The sequence below is a fragment of the Mustela putorius genome, unplaced genomic scaffold, assembly GCF_011764305.1.
Source record: "Mustela putorius furo isolate JIRA1106 unplaced genomic scaffold, ASM1176430v1.1 tig00003890_pilon_pilon_pilon, whole genome shotgun sequence".
Lineage (NCBI taxonomy): Eukaryota > Metazoa > Chordata > Mammalia > Carnivora > Mustelidae > Mustela > Mustela putorius.
In genome coordinates this window covers 1,532,552-1,555,575 of record NW_025422039.1, presented here as the reverse complement: position 1 = coordinate 1,555,575, position 23,024 = coordinate 1,532,552, and the positions used below count along the sequence as shown (strand labels likewise).

At 51.4% G+C, this 23,024-nt stretch overlaps 1 protein-coding gene across 3 annotated transcripts in view; it reads left to right on the top strand.

Annotated features, from left to right (window-relative positions):
• Positions 1-22,030, top strand: part of LOC123388169 — a 47,578-nt gene extending 25,548 nt beyond the window's left edge. The window contains exons 4-12 of one of the 3 annotated variants that reach the window (XM_045067376.1): positions 8,781-10,679; positions 11,375-13,328; positions 13,829-13,902; positions 14,276-14,300; positions 16,997-17,062; positions 17,301-17,357; positions 19,081-19,157; positions 19,537-19,613; positions 20,460-22,030. In XM_045067376.1, coding sequence (XP_044923311.1) covers positions 13,271-13,328; positions 13,829-13,902; positions 14,276-14,300; positions 16,997-17,062; positions 17,301-17,357; positions 19,081-19,157; positions 19,537-19,605 — 426 coding nt within the window. In that variant the 5' untranslated portion in view covers positions 8,781-10,679; positions 11,375-13,270 and the 3' untranslated portion in view covers positions 19,606-19,613; positions 20,460-22,030. Of the gene's footprint in view, positions 1-4,522; positions 4,610-6,516; positions 6,664-8,236; positions 8,308-8,780; positions 10,680-11,374; positions 13,329-13,828; positions 14,434-16,996; positions 17,063-17,300; positions 17,358-19,080; positions 19,158-19,536; positions 19,614-20,459 lie in introns of those variants that run through there. The other 2 variants (XR_006602727.1, XM_045067375.1) reach the window with 2 other exon arrangements.
• The last annotated feature ends 994 nt before the right edge of the window (positions 22,031-23,024 follow it).

The following is a 23,024-nucleotide window of genomic DNA, read 5'->3' as shown; positions in this document are numbered from 1 at the left end:
TTCCCTCACTTTTGTAGAAGGTCTGCAAATCCCGATCAACCGTTGCCAAGTAAGATTTGCATCAAATTCTATGTCAGAGGAGTACCTGCTAAGATGGCATGTAAGATTATTTCTGCACATTTAGTGTCTATGAGGTGGTTTTCCCTCATGTACAGTCTCTCTTACACCATCATGGAAACAGGCGGCTACTGAAAAGTGTGGTTTGTACTTCTACACTTCAGTACGTCTCCTTTGCAGAATGAAACTGTCTCCAAGGGAGCTCAGCTATCTAGTTCATGGCACCGTTGTTCATGGAAGTTTTAGGTGTGGATGTGCTCTGTTCATGAAAAGCGCACTGCCAGACCCCGTGCGCATCAGAAATGCTTTTGTTTTCTACCCACCTGCTAACATACACACGTTCCTTGATCCACTATCAGCTCTGATGCAGGTACACTTGTACTGATTTGGGATTTCAGATATCCACTAATGTCATAGAATGAAGCTTGCCTTGCTCACTTCCCTTAGTGCTTGGATGATTTGCAGACAAAGGCAGAAAATGCTGACTTGATACATTCTTCTTCAAGAAGTTCATTTTGCCTTTGAAAACCATCTTAACTCAGCTACAGGACACCATATTCTCTGTTTCCACCTTATCTCCAAACTGTTCCTTCTCTCTTCTTCGCTGAGTCCTCTCATTTTCATGACTTCTAAACATTAGTGTCCCAGGGGACAGCTTTCAGACCTCTCAAATTTGTTCATTCTTACTTCTGAGAGGTGGTTACCTGATCCCTTAGCTTCAAATACTAATTTTAAAAACTTTAAATACTACCATAAGTTGATAATTTCCAAGTAAGTATCTCCAACCTGGGGTCTTCCCTATATCACCTCTGCTCATACAACCAAATGCTTATTCCCATGTAAACCTGTGCATTTTATAATCATTTCATTCAAGTTGATATCATCCAAATGCCTTCCTGAATGCCTTCCTTTTCTCAAGTATTACATTTCATTATTTCAATTTATAACTTCCTTGCTATTTTGTTGACATACTATGTATATAGTACTATGTATATAGTATGTGTATGTGTGTACCTATTATGTATATTATGACATATTATGTGTATAGTATGTATATGTGTGTTTATTTCTTTTCTTTCCCTATCAGAATGTAAGCTCCATGAGGTCAGGAACAAATTCAGTTTGATCATGTGTTTCAGCACCTAAAACTTGAGTGAGGCACAGCAGGTACTCAGTATTTGTTAAATGTGAAAACGAACATATAAGCAAGTACCTGAGAATAAAAACAATTCATACCATGTCACCTAGTGTCCATCTGTTTAATACATACGAACTCACCTGGGTAGCTCTGACTTGGGGATTCTTCCTCTAGCATCCATGGCTGCTCTCCTTGCTCCAACTTCAGGATCACTTCTGGTTTAGGGATGCAACACGCTGTAATTGGGAAATGACATGGGAATTTGGCGAGGCTCATGGGCTTCAGGGCCCTTGAAGAAGACAGAAGACGAAGCTTCAATTACAACACTTCATTCTTTACAGTGATTCAACAATCCTTCTGCTTAACACTTGAAATCTCAAACTTAAATATCATTAAACTCAACAAAGCTTCTACAGGTGTCAAACCAAGAATGAAAGTGCATACTAGGAGTCTGCATGGGAAACAATCCTTACCCACTGAGACAAGGTGGCTATAGTTCTCCAGCATCACCTCCCTGTACAGGGTCCTCTGAGCAGGGTCCAGATGCTGCCACTCCTCCTGGGTAAAGCCCACAGTCACATCCCCAAATGATAAAGATCCCTGAAACAGCACATTTGTGTTCAAATTTAAGTAATCACAGTGGGAAGACATGGAAAAGCTGTCAAAGAACTGTTACGGAGTTCACTATTCACAATTAGAAAATGTGTTCTGGCGTGCCTACCTTTGTACTTGGTTGGAGGAGAAAGCACGGCAGACATTCCTCACCAGTTTGATAAGTTACCGGCATCCCATCATGTGCCTACATGCCATAAAGAACTCTGCTACCTTGAGAATCTGAAAACCAATAAAACCATGTCACTGTTCTCAAGGAGCATATAATCTGACAGACACAAGCATGAAGCATCCAATTTCCATGTAGCATGAAATCCTACTACAGTAAAACAGGTGCAAAGTAGAGTTAGATTACAGAGGGGAGAAAAGTTCTATTCCTATATTAGGGTGAATTTCACTGATAACAAAGTATCATTCATGAACCTGGGCCAAGAGCATAACCATGCACACTTCTAAAATATGGAGTTAAGTGTTTGCCTTTGGCTCCAGTCATCATTTCAGGGTCCTGGGATCGAGCCCCATGTCAGGCTCCCTGCTCAGTGGGGAGTCTGCTTTTTGCTCTCCCCCTGAATGTGTGTGTTCTCTCTCTCTGTCAAAGGAATAGAAATCTTTTTAAAATGTAGTTAAAGGAGTCAGTGAACACACAGGAAAGGACTGCTGGGACTATGTTCACATAAAGAGCTACAGTCGTCTTCAGGGAAAATGCTATTTAATAATTCTGAACATAACTCCTGTAGGACGGGGTGTTCAAAGTGTTTGGTTACTGTTCCATCTAGGAAACCCTTGTCTGTCTGTCTTTCTTTCTTTCTTTCTTTCTTTTCTTTTCTTTTCTTTTTTAAGGAAACCCTTTTTTTAAACAGTAAACTTACAATGTCAATTTATATATTAAATTGCATTATTGTTATTTTTCCTAAGTCACTTTTCTTTTTTCAAATGAATATATTTGGCATGTAACATTGTATAACTCTGATAGGCTTATATTACTGTAACGATTGCCAATGTAGCTGTATTTATCGTATTACATAATTACAGCACATTAGTGTGTATATCCATTTCACTGTATACTAGATTTCTTCATTCTTCTCTTTATGGATTACAATAAATCTAGGGAGATACCCAAGTATTTTCTTCCCATAACTGAACTGACTGTCTTATACAGTTCATAGGTTTTATACCACCCATTTATAAAATGACCACTGTGGAAAATACAGCAAGAAGAAACAGAGACATATCATTCCCAGGTTATCAAAACAAACAGCTAATCAATGTTCATGTCATACACTAAAAATTGGTTACTAGGAAAAACAAGACTATTTTCCAGAAATGTATAAGGTCTAATTGAGAAAACAAACAAACAAAAAACAAAAAATACCTAAGTAAATGAATGCATTATATTCATGTATTCATGGCTTAGAAAATTTAATATTACAAAAATATCTCATTTCTCCACAAATTGACCTATAAATTCAAGACAATCAGAATTAAAATCATAGCAGATATTTTTGTGGAAACTGATAACTTTACTCTCAGACTTACACAGAAACTTGAATGGCCAAGAATAACCATAACTACCTTGGAAAACAGAATGGATAAACTCACACTAATTATGGTAGGCAGAATCTAAGATGACAACCTCCAATGGATCCAACAACACGACATAAGCTCCTCTTAAATGGAAGAGACTTAAGTCCCTGTGATTGTGATACAGTCTACGGCAAAACAGATTTTGCAAGTATAAATGAGATCCTTTAAGCAGTTGACTTTGGTCTAAAAGGAAGATTTACTTGGGTGGGCCTGACTAATCTTGTGAGTCTTTTCTTTATTTATCTTTAATATTTTATTTATTTATTTGTGAGCGAGAGAGAGAGAGAGCATGAGCACACGAGCAGGGTGAGGGGCAGAGGGAGAAGCAGGCTCCCTGCCATGCAAGGACCCCAAAACGGGACTTGATCTCAGGACCCCGGGATTATGACCTGAGCCAAAGGCAGACACTTAACCAACTGAGCCACCCAGGCATCCCTCATGTGAGTCTTTTAAGGAACGTAAAATATCAGAGACCCTTCTTCTGACCTCAAAGAAGAAACAAGCTACTGTGAATCCTACGGCAGTCCAGAAATTAATTCTGCCACATATGTACAGATGGGAGCCCAACCAAGCCTTAGATAAGGAGTCCCACGCAACACCTTGATTGCAGCATTAATGCCTAAGAAACTTAGCTAACCTACTCCTAACTCATTCTCGTCTATACATATGAGCCATATGAGCAGGGAGCCTGATAATAGGATTGATCCCAGACTCCAAGAGCAGGACCTGAGCCGATGGCCAATACTTAACCCACTGAGCCACCCAAGAACTCCTGGAGAGACTTTGTGAGACAATCTCGTATAAATAGGAGTTTTCCAGAGTAGCAGATAGGAAAATGAACATTTCAGTCTCCTAGGTGCCCTCAGGAGTCTCCTTTTTTTAATGTCCAAAACTGCAGGTAGTTAACGTACAGCGCAGTATTGCGTTCTGCAGTATGACTCAGGGACTCATCACTTCAATCCACCCCTCAGAGCTGATCACAAGTGCCTTAATTGCCAATCATCCATTGACCCCTCCCCACCCCCTTCCCTCCATGACCCCGCAGTGTGCAGGGATGCCTTCATCCTCAGAGTTCAGTCATGAGCCATTGCCACGGTGACCTGATGACACGCATCCAATGTTCCATTTCAACTGTCACTCTGTGAGCCGAGCCCCTGACGGTTGGGTGAACAGGACTAACAGTCTTCGCGATGGGGAATCTTAACTGCTGTTGTACGGGTATGTGCCTATCGATTTTCTCAATTGTCTTCTCTGGAGCTGGCTGCCTCCCTTTTACAGAGACTGGCTTTTTCTCTTTGGCTTTTGCTCTCCACCACCCTCTGATTCCCCCTCCCGGTCCGATGCCTGTGTTTCTTCGTTTGTCTGGGTTATTTCATTGAGATTTCATGGGGAAGCTGCCTTCCTTAAAGCGCTTCGACTTTCAGAAAACCGTACTCTTTCTGAATGCCCATTTCGGACACAGTCCTAAAGGGACAACACACAAGTCACACGCCACACTGCTTGTCCCTGCATCAGGAGAATCTTCGTGCGAAACAGGCACCACATTTGAGGGGAACGAATTACCGGTCTCCTCTTCCCAAGGGACATGACGAAATCGGAGAGGAGAGGGTCAGCAGTCAAAATGCAGCTGTTTTTAGAAGGAGAGACACTGGAGGATACTGGGGTGGTCTCATGGGTTGATGTGCAGGGTTTCACGGGCCGTCTGCTTGATGCCTGGGAGTGCACGGGAATGGGCTGTGCCACCGGGTGGATGGGGAGAACACACGGCAGCTGCACAGTGGACTGTCTGCTGCTCTCAAAGGTACTGTTGGGCTGGGTTCTCCAGGCCCGGCGTAGGGAGGGAGACAGGAGACTTCTGCTAAACCTAAGTCTCCAGAGGGCATCAAGAGACCTGAGAGTAGACAGGGGATGCTGGCGAAGAATGGGAGAGCAGGGAGGGACTCACTCCAGCCTGGGTAGCCTCACTTCCATCCAGGCTCCTCAGAGCAGTCCGCACGGCAAGAGCGGGCCCCTCAGCATCATCCATCTCCTTCCTGAAACCAACCACTCCCAGCCCACATGGCCAGCTACATGGCCAACCCACATGGCCACCTCCATGTCTGTTCATACCATCAACTGCTCCTCGGTACTGGCGAGCTCAAGGCAAGTGAGTTCTCGGCGGTGTCCTATGTGACCATTGGGAGTATGAATCAGCTTGGGAGCCAAGCAGAACCCCAGGAGCCTGGGCTGCAAATGGCCTTCAGGACGGCCTTGGGCGACTGGGCTGACCTTGCAGAGAGGTGAGGGAACGTGGCTCATGTTACCCGTTCCTGGTCCTTCACTAGGGCCCCACTGGGCAGAAACCACCACCTAGTTGATGTCAGGGCCCCAAACACAGAGATGAGTGAGGACTGAGGCTGGTCTCATGGCCCTCGCTCTCCCCTACAGAAACACTGGCACAGAGGGATTTGAGACTGTAAGGGCAGCTCCTGGTTCAGGGCTTCAGGACATTTTCTCAGGGGCCGTGGGTTGGTGTCAGGGGCTGGGGGATCTCCGGCCACAGGGAAATGACAACATTCCTGTCCCAGATCCATCCTTCATCAGGGTGGCAACTCAGGACGGTCCCTTCAGCACCCTACATTTCAGGGCCCTCCACTGTCCTCCACTGTGGCTTCACCCATAGCCAGCCGTCTAGCTGAGTCCCTAGGCAGTCCCTTCCTCAACACCTGCCGAGCGGCTGGGCAGCATCCCATACTCCCCTAGCTACCATCACGTGGGACACTGTGGCGGCACACAAACATCTAGGCCAGAGGGCAGGGAAACAGGGCACAGAGGGTAGGTGTGGCTGCTCAATGGATGTGACTGAGGCCATCATGCGTGCTCACGGCGATCTGTTGCGTTTCTGTCCTGTCTCTGCTCCATACAAGCCATTGCCCAGAGAACCTGTGGGTGGGGAGGGGGCAGAATTCAGACCAAAGCACATGGTGACCCCTTCCTAAGTCCCACCTGGAGGGAGGAATGCCTGCTGGGCAGCTGGCGAGTAGGGGCAGGAGACGGATGGACTACAAGGAAAGGATGTCCAATTCCCCTATGGGCTTCTGACAACAAGGTGCCGACACTGCTCTCTATTTCTGTGCATCTCCCAGAAATCTGTGGGGAGTGTCTCCCTGAGGATGTGGAGTTGCCCCCACCCACGCCAACCCCTCCACGACGACGACACCACCGCCGCCGCAAGAAGAGAGTCCGGTTCTCCCTCCATGATGAAGTCTGTACCTTCGAGGACACCGAGGAAGGTAGGTACCTTGGGGATTGACTCATTATTTTGATTGGAGACGCATTCTTTCGTTCAGTAGCACAGACATAACGGAAGCTTTTAAAACTGCTGAGATATATTGCCCTCTGATTTCACTGGTAGCCATTTTCCTCTATGGCGTCCGTCAATCTCCTTTTAAGTCCACAAGTCACGATTAGATCCTCATTAAAACTGGATCCAAGGGGGCACAGGAAAATAGTGTCTACTAGCTGAAGGGATGGATCTTAGGTCTTTCTGGAACACACAGGTCCCTACAGGTCTCCCCAGGAAACATGGTTCTGAGATGTGTAGGAAGGAAGAGTCTATGTTTTCCACAAGGAACGCTGAACAGAAAAATGGACCAGAATACGACAGGAGGTTTCACGATGGCCCCCCTCCACTTCCGCCCATTAGCCACATCTTACATGGTGTGCTACGTATCTTCAGCCCATTAGCCACATCTTACATGGTGTGCTACGTATCTTCAAAGGAACAGAACGACCTCAACACATTTGGGGAACTCAAGTACCCAGTACATTCCACGTGGTTACCGTTCTACAAATGGGGCCAATGCATTCGGTGATGTCTTCTCATTCTGGAAACACAGAAATCTGCACACTAAAGTCTCACACAGCTGGGTTCCCAATAGCACCAAACAGGCACTGCCCCCAAATCCATCATGGGAGGAAAGAACACATTCAATGGCATCCATACACATTATGGAGTGCAATTCAGACGCAAGAAGAACAAAGGTTTCCAATATTTTATGAAACAGATGGGCCCTGGAAACCTAACACACATTTTGAAAGCAAGCACACAAGGAAAGAGGTACATTACACGATCCCAGGCTTTGAGGATACTCCAGTAGGGACATTCGTAGACCCAGAAAGTGGAAGGGACAGTGGAGGGAGGAAACGGGGAGGGCTGGCCATGTCGTCACGGGTACAGAGGTGCCAGGAGATAGGATGGCAACGTTCTCCCCGTAGATGGCAGTGCGGTCTACAAAGCATCACGGATGTCAGCAGTGTCACCGAACGGACACGTACTAACAAATACAACCATCCCCAGTACTTAGATTCCATCACCGAAAAACCCACTACTCCAAGGCACGATAGAGGAGTGATAGGGTCACACAGCAGAGGTGCAAGAGAGACAGCTGAACAGGCCCCATGACCAGCTGAAGAAGTGGCAAGCTGGCTTGGCTTCACAGTGGGCAGGAAGGCGCAGGGGACTGCACCCTGAAACCCAGGGTGCCTTGAGTGTTTCCCAGACAGACGCTGAGAGTTCCCACTGATGACATCCCCTCCGTTAGAAAGCCAAGGCCCCATTTCCCTTTTCCATCCTGCTCCCCTCCTCTGTGTTTCTGTGTACACCACTGCGCTTTGTGTACAGCACTGTGTACTGTGTCCACCACTGTGTCTACCACTGAGGGCCCACTGGCAAGTCAGGCCTTGCTTGGTCAACCTTCACATCCATTCCCTCCGGCCCTGCATCCATATACAGCAGACTTAACTCCCTGAGTCATTCCTGAGTAGCACAGCCAATGTCCTGACAACTCCCCTCTGTTCTCCTAGACCCTGTGGAAAACCAGTCCAAGGAACTTCCTAGGGGCTGGACAAAGGAAGGTCCCCCAACTCTCCCTGAGGTAAGCTCGCCTTTCTTTCTCAGAGACAGAAATGGTGCATCCTTGATTTCTTCCATCAGTGGAGTTTGATGAACATCTGGCACTTTAACTCCCAGGGGAAGGGGCCGCAGTCTCCACTCGTGGAGGAATGCTGGGTCTGACCTCTTACGCACAGTGGACCCAAAAAGGGTGAGGACACAGGACAGCCTCAGTTACAAACTCCATGGGATCAAACACCTTCTTCATCAGAAAAGGTTTCTCCTTGAAAAAGAACGTTCTGCCTGTTGATCAGAATGGACTTCGGAGATTGAATGATGCTCCAGCATCATTCAGCATCATTCAAATGATCCTCTTGAACTCGGGTGGGGGGACATGGACTCAACCACGGGACCTCATCCTATTAACTGCCTGAAGTCCTCCCCAAACCAAAGAACTGGCCCAACAGCAGACAGGATGCTGGGATCCTCACTGTTTTTCCTTTTCCCCAATCGCAGGTAGACGCTGGGAGCAAGGACAGCTGTACGTATTTAAGACCATCGGGCTCTGGGAGAAAATCTAGAGTACAAGAAGCCTGCCCCCTGATTCTGGGTTCCAACAAGGAACGGGGGTTGGGGGATACGGACCGAGACTGTCCGGTGAGGCACGGTCACCACGTCGAACAGGGCCTGGAAGAACTCGTACATAGGGAAGGGGTGATCTGTGTGCACGTGGGATGAAGGCCCTGTGTGCGTGGGGGTGTGCGTGGGGGTGTGTGTGTGTGTGTCCCCATGCGTTATGCTTATGAACATGATTGTGTGCCTTTCCCAGGTGATCTTTCTCACACTTCCATCACAATCACAGTGTCCCCCTTCCAAAACATTCTCATCACCCTGGCACACTTTACATACTCCTTCCCCTACTCCCCACAGCTGTACCTGGAGGATGTTTCCCTCTGATTTCCTGAGACGGGCATGGTGCGGAGATGAAGGGTCCAAACCCTTGACCTCCTACTTGGAAAGCCAAGATTGGAGCTCAGGTTCCAATCTGAAAGTTACTCTGGCCTACGCACCTGTGTTAGTCCCTCAGCCAGTGGGTCATGATGTACCATAGGTGCTAGCTAGCAAAGGGCCACCAGCATCTGTGCACACAGCCAAATACCTGGATACTATGATGGTCCCCGACAGGACCCAACATGACACAGTGGTTTCCATGGACACAGAAGCCAGGGCAAGCTTAGAAGCCCACGTTCAAGATTACAGCCTGGTCCCTAGAGTCAAGTGCACAGAGAAAAGCCACATCCTCATGCTCAAGCACACATGGATGGAAAGCGTGTGGACCCGTGGAGGACAGAACAGGGCAACATCGGTCATAGCCGGTCTCAGTGTGTACACACGACCGACCAATGGCAGAAAAGCATCACGGAGGGAACTGACTGTACTTGATAAGATTTCCCTAAGCCTCAGGAAGGTTCAAATTCTCTAAGCACACACTCAAACACCACTGGCCAATAGGAAATCAAGGTCAAGCTTGGGTGGAAACTTTGGACCCAAAAATCCCAGAGCAAATCTCCTGCAAAGTAGGCCTACAGCCGATCAGCACACACTCCAACACTCCTCTGTGTAAGCAACTTCCCACTGGTCAGAACACCTGGGAGGGTTCGGACAGCCACTGTCTTCAGGGGAAACATGCAAACACAGCGCGAGCGCGCGCGCGCACACACACACACACACACACACACACGGGACAGCTCAAGAACAGTGGAAGGAATCTATCACACACATCGACAGTGCCGGCTGTTTACGGAAGCTAAGATGTCCGTGCTCTCCAGTGTTGCACATGGGATTTTCTGAAGACAAAGAAAGGATGAGTGAAGCAAACTACTAAGCTCCTTTCCTGAGGGTTGAATGCAGCCTGGCAAGTGAGGCTGCTTTTTATGCCATGCCAAATCTTACAGAGACGTGATGCATATAGTCGCAGCAGGTGGGGATCTTGGGCCCAGAGCTGATGTCCAAAGCAGGAGCGTGGCACGTCAGTCAGGAGATGTTATGGGACTCGGTCCTCACACAGAAGCCAGGTTAGGCTTCCGATGTACTGGACTGGCTATTTGGCTTTGATCGGGCTCGCTTTAGCTAGAAAGACAAGAACCCTCTTCGCGTTTCCTCCCTGCTCCTCTCCCGTCCCTTCCCCTCTGCACCAGGACAAGGCCCGGCAGCAGTGCAACCTGTACCTCCTACGCTCCCGCACGCACACACTCCCCTCCTGTCCTCATCCATCCAAACTCCCAGCCGACTTCCTGAGCAGTCTCACCAGTGTCCTCACAGTGCCTCTGTATCCTCCTAGCTCTCCACAATGACCTGATGGAAGAGCTACTACCCACTTTGAGGGCCGAGGAGGAAACTCTGACTCTCCCTCAGGTAAACTCATTGTTCCTCAAGATTTTGTTTATTTGAAAGACAGAAAGAGAAGGGGAGAGAGAGAGAGACAGGCAGACAAAGAGCGCATGAGCGCGCAAGAAGTGGGAGTAGCAGAGGGAGAGGAAGAAGCAGGCTCCCCTTTCGAGCAGGGTGCCAATGTGGGCCTCCATCCCAGGACCCTAGGATCAGGTCCTGAGCTGAAGGCAGAAGATTCAATGTCTAAGCCGCTCGGTCACCTCGGTAAAGTCATTTTGTGCTTCTGAGGGACAACCAGTGTTTCATTTCTCTTTCCACGAATATTTGAGCATGGACATGCCAGAGGGGAGAGACAATGTCCTTGGTGCTGAGAGCCTGCCATGAGTTTTTACCATTAAGGGACAGTGGATTGAGATGGGCACTGAGAAAACATCACCACCATTGCATAGGCAATGGATGGTCGTGAGCATTTTCCACCAGCTCATTCTGTCTATGGGAAATGGCTTTGGAATGAGTTGCTGAAGAAAATGGATGGGGGACTTTTGACATAACAAGCCGGAGCCTTTTCAGGAGGTCATTTCCTCGTCCTCTGGATCATAGACGAATGACAGCATCTCATCTAGCTTGCTTACGACACACACCAAGGGCACAGAGATGTGTGCACACGGTGTGCACGGGGTGCGGGGATCCTCACTGGGTTTCCCTTTCTCCAACTGCAGGAGGCGGCGACTGGATATATCCCGTATGCATATTCCCCCATCATTCCCTTTAGGGGGACAGATCTAACTCAACAAGGTAGGGCTTTCTCTCCTCCTTTGGTCTGGAGAGCTTCCCCCCTTCTGAGTTACTCCCAGGAATGGAGGCTGGGGCGGACTGAACAAACGGAGTGTCCTGCAGAAAACCAGGACCCTGTGCTACAGTCCCTGCAAACCAGTAGGTCATTCGGGCGGTGTGCTTGGCACTTCGGAGGGTTAGGGCTCGTTTTTGCGTGGGTCGATGTGACGGGATCGGGAATGTGGGTGTGTGGACTGCGTGCTTTTCGCCAGAAGACATCTCCCACTGAATGGACTTGAGGGCACGGGTCAAAGTTTCAAAGCCAACCCTCCTTCATCCCCACTGCACACACCCGGCTAGGGCACCACATTCCTCGCTGACCCCAGCTCCACCTGGAGGGTTGCTCAGGATTCCCTTTCCTCAGACAGGGATGGGGAGAAAGGAAGGGGCCTACATCTGTCCTAGCTCGGGACATTTCTCAGACAGGGTCAAAACACAAAGGAATCAGAAGCTACTTTAGTCGACCCAAACATCACCACCAGCCTTACAAAAATGCTCCGATCTTGAATGCACATAGAGGGAAGGTTCACTGGCAAATGGCAATGGCCAGGAAAGCTTCAACATTAGCTCGGGGCCCGATCCGACTTCCTGACAATCTGCTACATGGCCAGGTTAGAGAGTGCCCTTCTCTCGCCTGGCCTCCGCTCTCTCGTGAACTTGCCGGGTCCTGACTGGGGGAGCTGGGTCCTGGGAAACTGGGTCCCTCAGACTCCAAGGACACACCCACATGCCACAGGAAAGGAAGACGGGGAAGAATCAGCACTTTGTGGATGGGGACTCTGTTGGAATGGTCAGATGTCAGTATGTAGAAATCCTGGGTCTTTGGTTTTCCTGACCCTGCATGACTCAGGGACAAATAGAAACCTCTAGGGTACTTGTGCTTGCATTGAATGCAACCCTGCCACACAGTGTCCTTCTGCAGAAATACAATCTCCTAGAAGAGGCGAGAGGTAGGTGGGAGCAGCCAAGAAACGGTCTTGACCATGACCATGACACAGGCGCTGGTTGGAGGAACTTGCCTGTCAGTATGGAACGTGTCTCTTAGTGTTTACCCTTTCTACTTGAAGAGGTCACCCTGATTCCACTCCCTGTAGCTGGAGTTCAGAGTCAATATTTCTCCCTCCGTTCCTGCTCCTTGCCCTGACCTCTCTCGATGCAGCAGCAGCTTGCTCAGTCCATACCCACGCCATACACTCCCGGTCACGCCCAAACCATGTGAAACTCCCTGAGCTCTTCCTGCCGAGCCCCACCAGTGGACTGACCATTCTGTGGATCTCTCCCTAGCTTGGCTGGATGGACAGGCGGGTGAATGTTCAACAGGAAAGAATGAGGAAGACGCCCCGTTTTACACCAGAGTGGTACGCTGGCCTTTCTTTGGGGGAGACACAAAACTCTTCTGGCTTTTTAAGTCAAGGTCACATAAAAAAAATCTCAGCATGCACCATTGACAGGGTAGGGAGAAGTTTGAGAGAGAATCTGTTACCAAATGCGACCTAACCCCGAAGGCATTGCAGGAGGCTGGGACAACCACAGCAGGATCACCTACCATCTGGAGGGCAGGGAGCTTTGATACGGGTAGCAGCTATTCCTCCTTACCACATATTTTGTCCAGTGGGAACTGGAATGTGGGACCTCTAGGAAGACTGGGTGCTTCTGCGGAGGACTCATTTTGCTCTCGTCAAACTTTGGGGCTAACGGGCCTCTAGCACACTTCCGCATCGGGCTTCCTCCCATCCCCCAGGGAACAAAAGAGCCATGCAAACAGGACAAAGCCTGATTTGATGTTCTTACTGTTTTCTTTTCTGAAATCACAGGTGTCCCTGCTGGAAGAGGACGGCAGTAAGTATTCTGTACTCTAGAGTCACTCACTTGTTTGCAACAACCTGGAAAAGGCAAAGATCGGGGCTTCCTCACAGGCTCCGCAAAGAGAACCACCCTGATTCCAGGTCCGGCGGGACTGAGAAGAAGGGGCGGAGTAACAGAAAGAGATTTTCTGGGGAAAGACCCGTGGCTTCATGGCCCTGTCCCCAGAAACTACTGCGCTGCTCTTAGGTGGTGCAGGTTTGGGGGCAGGCAGTAGGTGTGCCTTGGAGATGAACTATTTCACAGCCACCCTAGGCCCTGTAGCTCCAACAGGAGCCAGAGATTCTATTCACATCCCTGCTCCTCTCCAGGACCTTTCGTCCTCCATCCAGGAAGGGCCCACTGCAGTTCAGTCCATACTGATGAGCTCCCCACCTCCACACACTTGTCCACACGTGCATGCCAAGCAAAGCTCCCCGAGCGATTCCCAAAGAGTCCCGTCGGGGTTCCAACACTCTCTGTGTCTTTCCACCTAGATCCCCTGGCTAGCCAGTACGATGACCTTGACGTGGACAGCACAGAGGGAGAGGTCCCATTGTTCACCAAGGTGGTAAGTTAGCCTTTCTTCAGGTGAGGTACAGCATCCCTTGTTTCTCTGATACTCGCAGTCAGATCCGAACACTTCAGCACATACAATGTCCTTGGTGAAGAGATTCTTGAGGGAGCGATACTTAGCCAGGGACAGCCCGTTCCAAAGACCCTGCAGGAAACAGCAGGTTCGGTTACAGTCCACAGGGTCATGAGCTTTTTCACGGGTGCTACTGACACCGCCGTGCCACCCAATGGACCCAGGGCATTTGACCTCTAGGTGGATTCCACATCACTGCCCATGACCCTGCCCATCACCAAGAGAACAAAAGAGCTGTGCACACAGGACGAGGCATGACTTGATGTTCACCATGTTTTCTTTTCTGAAATCGCAGGTGGCCCGGCTGGAAAAGAAGAGTGGTAAGTATGCTGTCCTCTAGAGTCACTAATTGCTTTGGAGCTACCTGGACAATGAATGGGCAAGGTGGGGCTTCCTTGCAGGCTCCATCTTGAGAGCCACCCAGAATCCAGATCCTGTTGCAATAAGACTAAGAGTTATGTTCTGGACCGAGACCCGAGGCCTTGTGACCCTAACCCCAGAAGCTACCATGCTGCTCTTAGGTGCTGTAGGATCGGGTGCTGGGCACGAGGTCTGTTTCCATGGGAATTCATGCGCTGTGATTCACAGGGTTGGTGTGTGTGTGTCAGGTGGGTGAATGCTGTGCTCTCAAACGTGTCTGGTCCCCTCAAAATGGCGATTAATGGTGTCCACATTCTCAGGGAGATTTCCCATCACTGTCACGTCATGAATGTCCATTCATGGGAAAACTCTTCAACACCTACAACTGAAAGAGGTGTTCTTTCCTTGCAAGTACACATCAATTCCCCCGGAAAACAAACCCCGTCGCTAACTAGGAAGGGCGAGACTGTGCCCCAAAGACACAAGTGTGTCCTTGTTACTGAGTCAGTGTCCATGGGGCTCTCCCGCCAAGGTAGGTCTCGGGCATGAATGGTCACAGCACCTCACTCTTGACACTGCACTCACACACACACACATCTCTGCATCAGAGGCCCCATGATGCGTCTTCCCAACCTCATTGGAAGCACTGAGTGCTGCGACACACTTCCTCCCTTCTACAGGCGGCTTCCGGGGCAGCCGTGTGCAACAGCCCGTTCGGGGAGTACCCGCACAAAGGGGCAGTGGCCAGGGAACAGATGGGGCCCATTCTCTCGATTTCTCCATGGAGATCTACCATTTCCCTGCAGATACTGTGTCTGAGAATGCAACTGGCCTTCTCTCAGGGAAATCCCACACCCGCCACTGGTCTTTGCTGGGGCTCTTGGAGGTGGGCCCAAAAGGTGTCCTATCCAAAGGGGAATGAGGTCCTCTTCAGGGACTGAGCATCACTGGGGGCACCTGGGCCCCCTCCATGTAGGAACAAAGGGTGCTCTGTGCATCGCAACGTGGCCAATGAGAACCTCAAACCTCAACAGGGGTGACAGGACAATCACCACCCATTTCGCTGGCCATCTGTCCATGCAAGAGGGGCTTGTTAGATTCGGAAGGTTTGGGCCAATAAACAACTCAAGGAAGTTCAGTGCCTGGGAATTGAAACAGAGCCAAATCAGGGTTTCAGGGTTCTCTGGAAGCCAACAAGACTTTCTCTCATGAGAAACATGTATTGGAACAGAATCTGATTTTCCAACATCTCTTTTCCTCACTCGCACGTGCGGGATCCACGGGAATACCTTTCGCTGCTCTCCAAGGACACTCAACGGGCTTTTCCAGGGTAGTTGCACCAGTCTGAATTCCACGAATTGCATACAAAGTCTCCAATTTTCTGCCTCCTTCCAACGTGGGTCCTGGGTTTGAATTCCTGGTTTGGGTCCTCGCTACCCTAACGGACAATGCCACAGCTCAGCATCCTTTGGATTTGCATTGCCCTCACAATGCCTTACATTGAGCATCTTTTCGTAAAACGTCTGTGTGACTGACCGAGTTATTTGTTCCCTTTGCAGCACAGACTATTCCAGTCTTTTTCTCGATTCTTTCATTTGGTGAAATCCCGGTCTTCTTTTCTTTGGCTGGTTTTCTGTTGTTTTCCCTTTCTGTCAGTGAACACACCTTTTCTGAAATAAGGATTGCCAAGGGTGTCTCCAATCTGTAGGCTGCCTTTTCACTATGTTTGCTATTTCAGAAGAGGATGCTTTTTCTGGGCGGTCCTCTTGGGAAGCATCATGATGCCAACATGAGCACATTTACTTGGGCATTTCTCTTCTGCTCCCAGGAGCCCCTGCCTATTTGTATACCAGCACCCTCCTGTTGGCTCAGGGGAGTCATCCAAGGTATTGGAAGGTCAGCTTCTAGAGACCCACCACCAACTTCTTCATCTTCAGAAACGTCGTGGTTCGCTGTGTTCCTTTATGGTTCCCTTATCTATTCTAGCAGCTTCTCTGTCCCGAGAGCAGCACATTGTATGCTTTAGATCAGTGCTGCACGGAATCCGGTCCCCATTTATTCTAGGAACTGGGGCTTCACCTTCATCTCTTCAGGTCCAAAGACCTCCAGCAGCACCTGGTGGGTGTGTGTGAGCCTGGGAACGTCTGCCCTTGATCAACGTCCCTGTCAGGCCAGCCACTGATGCCCGAGCAATACACGGGAGAGCAGGCCTTGTCTCTCGCTCCTGATTGGTTTCTAGTGCTGAGCGATCTAGGAAAGAGTCTGTCTAGTATCCATTGTACACAGTCATTTATTATCTCAGCGCAGTACACGGAAATCATCAAAGGAATGAAAACGTCCAGTAGCTCACTCCCACTAGCCACACGTCAAGAGTCCCATAACGACTGGAGTTTCCGATGTTTGTGCTGGGAGGGGACAGTGGTCATGGGCATGCATAACTGACACTGAGGTGACTGCTGCAGCGTCCTGGTCTCATTAGAAGGCATGAAACTTCAATCCCCGTCTCCTCCAAGGGCTCCGGCTCCACCAGCCCCATGAACCTCTGAGAGCACTGCAGAAGGGTCAGGCAGATGCTGCATGGCCCAGAGACATCTCAACGCACCTGGGATGAAGGGGTGAGGCGGTTTCTCTCCTAATGGCATTGCTCCTCTTTCAGTTCTTACAGATCTACTGGTAGAGAGCATCGAGGACAACTCCCTCAGTGAGGGCGAAGTCTCTTCAGGTAGGGAATGGCACCAAGGAAAGGGACACTGGGACAGGGCTCAGCTTCCTGGTCTCATTAGAAGGCATGAAACTCCAATCCCCGTCTCCTCCAAGGGATCCGGCTACACCAGCCCCGTGAACCTCTGACAGCACAGCAGAAGGGTCAGGCAGATGCTGCACGGCCCAGAGACATCTCAACACACTTGGGATGAAGGGGTGAGGCGGCTTCTCTCCTAACGGCATTGCTCCTCTTACAGATCTACTGGTAGACAGCATTGAGGACTACTCCACCAGTGAGGACGAAGTCTCTTCAGGTAGGGAACGGCACCCAGGAGGGGAACACTGGGACAGGGCTCCGGGGAACATGGGGTTGCCCCTACAGCTCCGGAGAATGAAGAAGGTGGGTCAAAAACCACCAAGGAAAGGGATGCTCTGGCACAGGCATGATTTGCTCATGTCATGGTTTCGGGATGAACAGAACAGACGAGGTGTCCACGGGCCTTTAGGGTAGGCTGGGTTTGTCATCACCACGGCTCCTTGAAGGATCTTTACCCTCAAAGCTGCTCGTGCCTCCCTTGGCCGCTGCCACATGTCAAAGCTTGGTCTCTTTTGCTCTTGACCTCTCGGGAATGGTGCACAAGAGATTCTGCATCTTTCTTGGCATAGGCCCAGACCTGGTCATGCTCAGGACTTGGCGGCCCCAACCGCACTCTCCTATGCAAGAGAACCGTGACACTATGTTCTGGTCTGAGCCAGGAGGTAGAAGACAGGTCTAAATCCTCTCCCTCATAACCTCCACTACCAAACCTTCCCGGTTCTCTCCAAGCTGCTGTACCTTTCAAGGGGATGCCCAGAGCTGCAGAAGGAAAAGCATACTTCCCCTGGATTCACTACACAGGCTCCCATAAACCGCAGCTTCTGCCAGCCTTCATACCCCAGCCGAATCTGACCTGGGGACGTGTTCCCAAGGGCGGGACGCCCCCATGCAGCTCCCCTGGAGTACCCCTGTCGCGGCCCACGGTCCCCTGGGCCTGTGTGAATGGGCTGCTGGACCTACTTCACACACTTGCTGCCCCGGGTCCACTCTACCTCTCACCAGCTGGCATCGAGGCATAGCACAGAGCCTCTTGGGAGCAGGGCCAGGGAATCACAGTTCTTACAAACCCACCTCTCTGGCCCACAACGCTGGCCATGCTCCCCACTCCCTAGGCATGCCCAAACGGCAAACGTTCCTCAGGCCTGCCCAGGGCCCTACACACACCCTGACCCCGTCCATATCTGGCAAGCCTCAGCAGAAGCACTGGCAGGAATCCTGTGTTTCAGTAACCACACCGCTGCAAGTTTTCCAGGGCTGCCCTGAACAGCTGAGTGCGCCTGAACAATTTCCCATGCTCCCGTCTCCATTCAACCTCTCTAACACTTAGGGAAACAGAGGGCGTTGCGTTCCCTGAAACACGTCCCTGGGAAGGTCATCCCAGTCCCTGGGCAGACATGGGCTGTGGGGACGTGGTGGGCCATCTCTCCCGGCACTTCCCCAGCAATCCCAGACCCATGACAGCTGCTCCCAGCACAGACGGATCGGGGGATTGATTCCGGGGGACCCAGGGTATCTCCTCTCTTTCCTTGGTGGCCCCCTCCTGGACAACAATAGGACTGGTGGAGCTTGGCAGGGGGAAGGACATGGAGCATCTCTAGGGGAGGAGGTGGAGGAGGAGGAGGAGGATGAAGGAGAGCAGGGAAGGACAAGTACAAGGACAGAGGAAGACAAAGTCCCGCAGGCAGTCTTAGGGACAGTAACAGCCTCCAGGGGGAAAAGGATCACACAGCCAGGTTTCCAAGTCTTGGAGAGAATCGGAGGTGGGCAGAGCAGGTGGGCAACCGGAGACCCCCCTGTACCCTGCGGAAATCAAGCGACCAAGGCCAGGGAGGACTCGGAGCTAGGGACGCACCCCACTGAGGGCAGAGCCCAGCATCCCCAGAGCAGTGGGGCGTCAGCTGCACTAACTCCCCTTTGTCCTCTCTCATGGCCAACCCCAGCATCCTCGCTGCTCTCTGACCCAGAGAAGGATTCCACGGAGGACGACAATTCCGATGGAAGGAGCCACCCTGCGCCTGTAATGCACTTCCACCTCCATCTCTTGGGCTTCCTCTCTCCTCTGTCCATAAGCGCCTCCTCCCAGCTCTTCCCCTTTCCCTGCTTTGACAATGCCAACCCTGGAGGCCCTCGTCTCTGGCAGGCACACGGGCTTTGCATGGGAACTGCTACATGAAATCCCTGGGAAGCCCTCCTCACCCCTTTCCTACCATCACCCTGACTCCTTACCGCGGAATCTGGGAAGCAGCCCCGGACAACAGAGGAGGAGGGCTGGGAGTCGGCAGGGCACGGCTCACCCGGCTGGAGGGGCCTCAGGAAGGGAGGCTGGGTGTGGGTGTCCCCACTTGGTTCTCTTATGCCAGGGAGTCTGTGCTCATGCCCACTTCTCTTGCTCTCAGCTCTCAAGATGCTTTCCTTCGGTGGACTTGGCGCAAACAACAAGGGAAGCAGAAGAAGAGGAGGACTAGGGAACGGGGTGAGTCGGGCAGGAAAAGGGGCCGGTGAACATGGACACGTGTTCTCCCTCGTTGCCCAGTCCTTGTTGTGGGCACCTCGGCAAACCGCACAAAACCCGGTTGCCCTAACCTCTGACCACAAAGAGGAGAGGAGAGGAGAGGAAAGTCCCAGTCCCTGCAAGAACTAGGAAGCCCTGAGAACATTCCACAGGGAACCTCCACCTGATCCGTCGGGCCCAGTCTCCAGCTGAGTCATGTCTGCCGGCCACTCCCGTACGATCTAACCAACACCTCCAGTCCCCCAATCCTCCAAGACGCATGGTGGGAGGTAGTGGGTCCCTTCGTGGCACCAATTCCCTTTGTGAGTTTCATACTCTAGAGACTCTCCTCAATCTGTCAGTCGGCAGGGAAGACCCACCAGGGAAAGGCCACACTGCCTGCTCGCCCAACAACTGCCCACAGCCCGTGCACTGTGCGAACTCACTTCCCGTGGGAGTCGGGAGCACATCGTCTCTGCCATGCCACCTGCAACACTCATGTGGGCAAAGGCTCCCCCCACAGAGAAGGGCACGTCCAGGGCTCTCAGAGAGGCTGGGAAAGGGACAGCCCAGCAGGAGGAGGACCGCGCCGTCATGGAGGAGGACGCTCAGGGAAGGGGCCTGAGGGACCCTGGCAGTGTAGCCTTCATTCAGCCCCAGGGGGCCCACGGGAAATTCCCCTTTCTTCAGGTCACGCATGGGTCTTGCAGGGAAACCTCCACCTCAACACCTCAGAAGACACGTCCCACAAAACCCCACAGGCCTCTGGTAAGGCCCAGGCCACACGCCATTCGCTATCTCACACCACTCTACCCGTTGTCTCCACAGCTGCACCACAGGACAGTGTGCCCACCACCCCAAGGCACCAGGGCTCCTGGGGTGCTCCGACAAAGGAAGCGAGGCCGGCCCTGGAGCCTCACTTGCGGCTCCGATTTGGGCCCGGAGGAGGATTCGGCGTGAACACACAGGGAAACACGCCTGCAGGAACGACTCACTTACGCCTGACCTCCGTAGGCCAAAGAGAACACTTCTGGGCAGCCCACCAGAGGACGGCACTGGAGCCCCGAGGACGAGACGAGAGGACCCTCTGAGTCGGCCGCCACACCCAGAGTTGGCTGCCCGGGCCCTGCCGATGACGGATACTTGGAACACGAGGCAACCACCTGGGCCCACAACAGTCCGTTGTGTGGGGAGACTGGGCCCACCTGGGACTGGGCGGGACAGCAGCCTTCCCTTTGTCTCCCCTGTCTGCTGCAGGGGCTGCTCCTCCTCCCGCTGTCCCCTGCAGTCCCCGACAACCCTGCAGAGCATGACACATGCAGGACGAAGCGGCACTGCCAGGGCCCCTTGACCACCCTGGGATCGACTCGAGGGGCAGCAGCCCTACCCCTGCTGGATTCCCCGAGGGTGCTGCACCGGAACCGCCCACGTCACTTCGACGCACAGGACCGTGACCAATGCTGGGCTCAACACTAGAAGCAGCCCCACAAAACGGGCCCCGCTCAGCCTGTGTGTTTGGCAGCAGCAAGAGGTTTAGGGAGGAGAGGCTCTCCCCTGCACTCAGCAGCCTCTTCCTTTTACAACTCAGACAGCAGAGGCCTCCCCCAGCTGGGCCTACCCCACCTGACCAGAAAAGACCCACGCGGAGGGACAGCTCTACGCCCCTATTCAGCAGGAAGAAGCTACAGAAGATGAGACCATCCTCCTTCAACAACCTTAACCATGCAAGGCTCCACACTGGTCAGGGGCACACGAGGAGGGAGGAGAAGGCTAGCTGAGCACCAAGCAGGAGCTGGCACGCCACACCGCCCCCCAATCTGTGATACAGGGGACATCCCTCAGGCGCTCTGACTGCTCTCAAGCTGAGGAAAGGAAAAAACAGATGCTCCACAGATGGAGATCAAAACCCGGCAAGACCGGAGTCTCCCTCAGTTTGTAAAAGTCCTCGTGATTCTGTAGGAAGAGGCCTGCTTAACAAGAGCCTAGCGACCTGCCAGAGGCCTGGATCTCCGTTTCCTGAAGCCCTGACATCTCCCTCCCCTCCACGACACTGAGGGAGGCTGAGGCCGAAGGAAATATCCGTAGGACATAGTTTCTTTTCAAACGTGCAGTACCTTAAGAAGGACCTGTGAGAGGAGGAAGGTAACATTTCTCCAGGAAGCTCCGCACCATCTTTCAACTCATGCCTTCCTAGCAGGAAAAACCACCTTCCCTTCCCAAGAGCAAAGCCAACTGTATCCTCGGTGTCCTCTGTCCTCCTGCCACGTTCTTGCAAAACCAGCCTTTTGCCTGACCTCCTCCAATGCCATCCCAGAGAATCAGCCTACCGTAACGACCCCAGCAAGCAGCCCTTTCTACCCAAGGGTCATATCCCTGTGCCTTAATAAAAATCAACTCCTGCCAGCAATGTTGTCTCAAGACCTCTTTCTTGACCATCGGCCTTGAATGCTAACCTCTTTCCTACATCAGTCCTGTCTCTTGTAGGGCTCCTGTGGAAACAACCCTGCAACACGGGCCCATTTCTGTCAACCCTTCCGACTCCATCCACCTCACCCACTGCACATTCTGTGTCCTCCGAGGACTTGACCCTTCTGTGATTCTTGCACTCAAACCCTCACATGGCCCCTCTTTCGGTCCTCGACGTGGTTGACGTTGCCCTTCTGAAACTCCACAGCCTCCCATCCTCACTTTCTTTGTCTCGCAGGTTTATCTGGTCCATAGGTTCTCATCACCAACACACTACAACCGGTTTCTGCTCCTGAGTAGAGGACTCCATTCCTTTCCTTTCTCATCAAGCTCAAATCTTAACTCTCAGATGTTTGTCTCACAACTTTCAAATTCTTCTTTCCCTAATGCCTCTCTAGCAGTTTCTCTTCTTCCTTTTTCAAGCCGCCCGCCCGCCCTCCCTCCCTCCCTTCCTTCCTTCCCTGCAGGATCTTTTTGTTCTTTGTATTCCTTCCTCCCTCCCCCTCTTCCTTTTCTCCTTCTGTTCTGTTAGTCTCCACACACACTTCAGTATTTTTTCACCTAGTGTTCCGGGACTCCCTCTTTGTGTACAAGATCCAGGAGCTCACGGCAATTCGTTCCCTATTATAAAAGATGAAGGGAAACCCACACGGGGGCATCTCTAAGGTCTGCTTCTCTGCAAGTCAACGGGAAGCTTCAGGGTCATGAACCCTGGCCTTCCACACTAGAGCTGGACACGGGCTACGCTAAGCATTCCCCACAATCCCCTGTCATCCAAGACCCTCAGCATACGAGCTGTCCCACCAGAGACCTGAAGAGTTTCATTTCTCGGCTGAAATGGGGCCTCGAGTCAAGCCGCCGCCCGAGTGTCTGGAAAAGTCACTGGCTTCAGCACGACTCACGGGTACATAGTCTTTGAAACGGAAA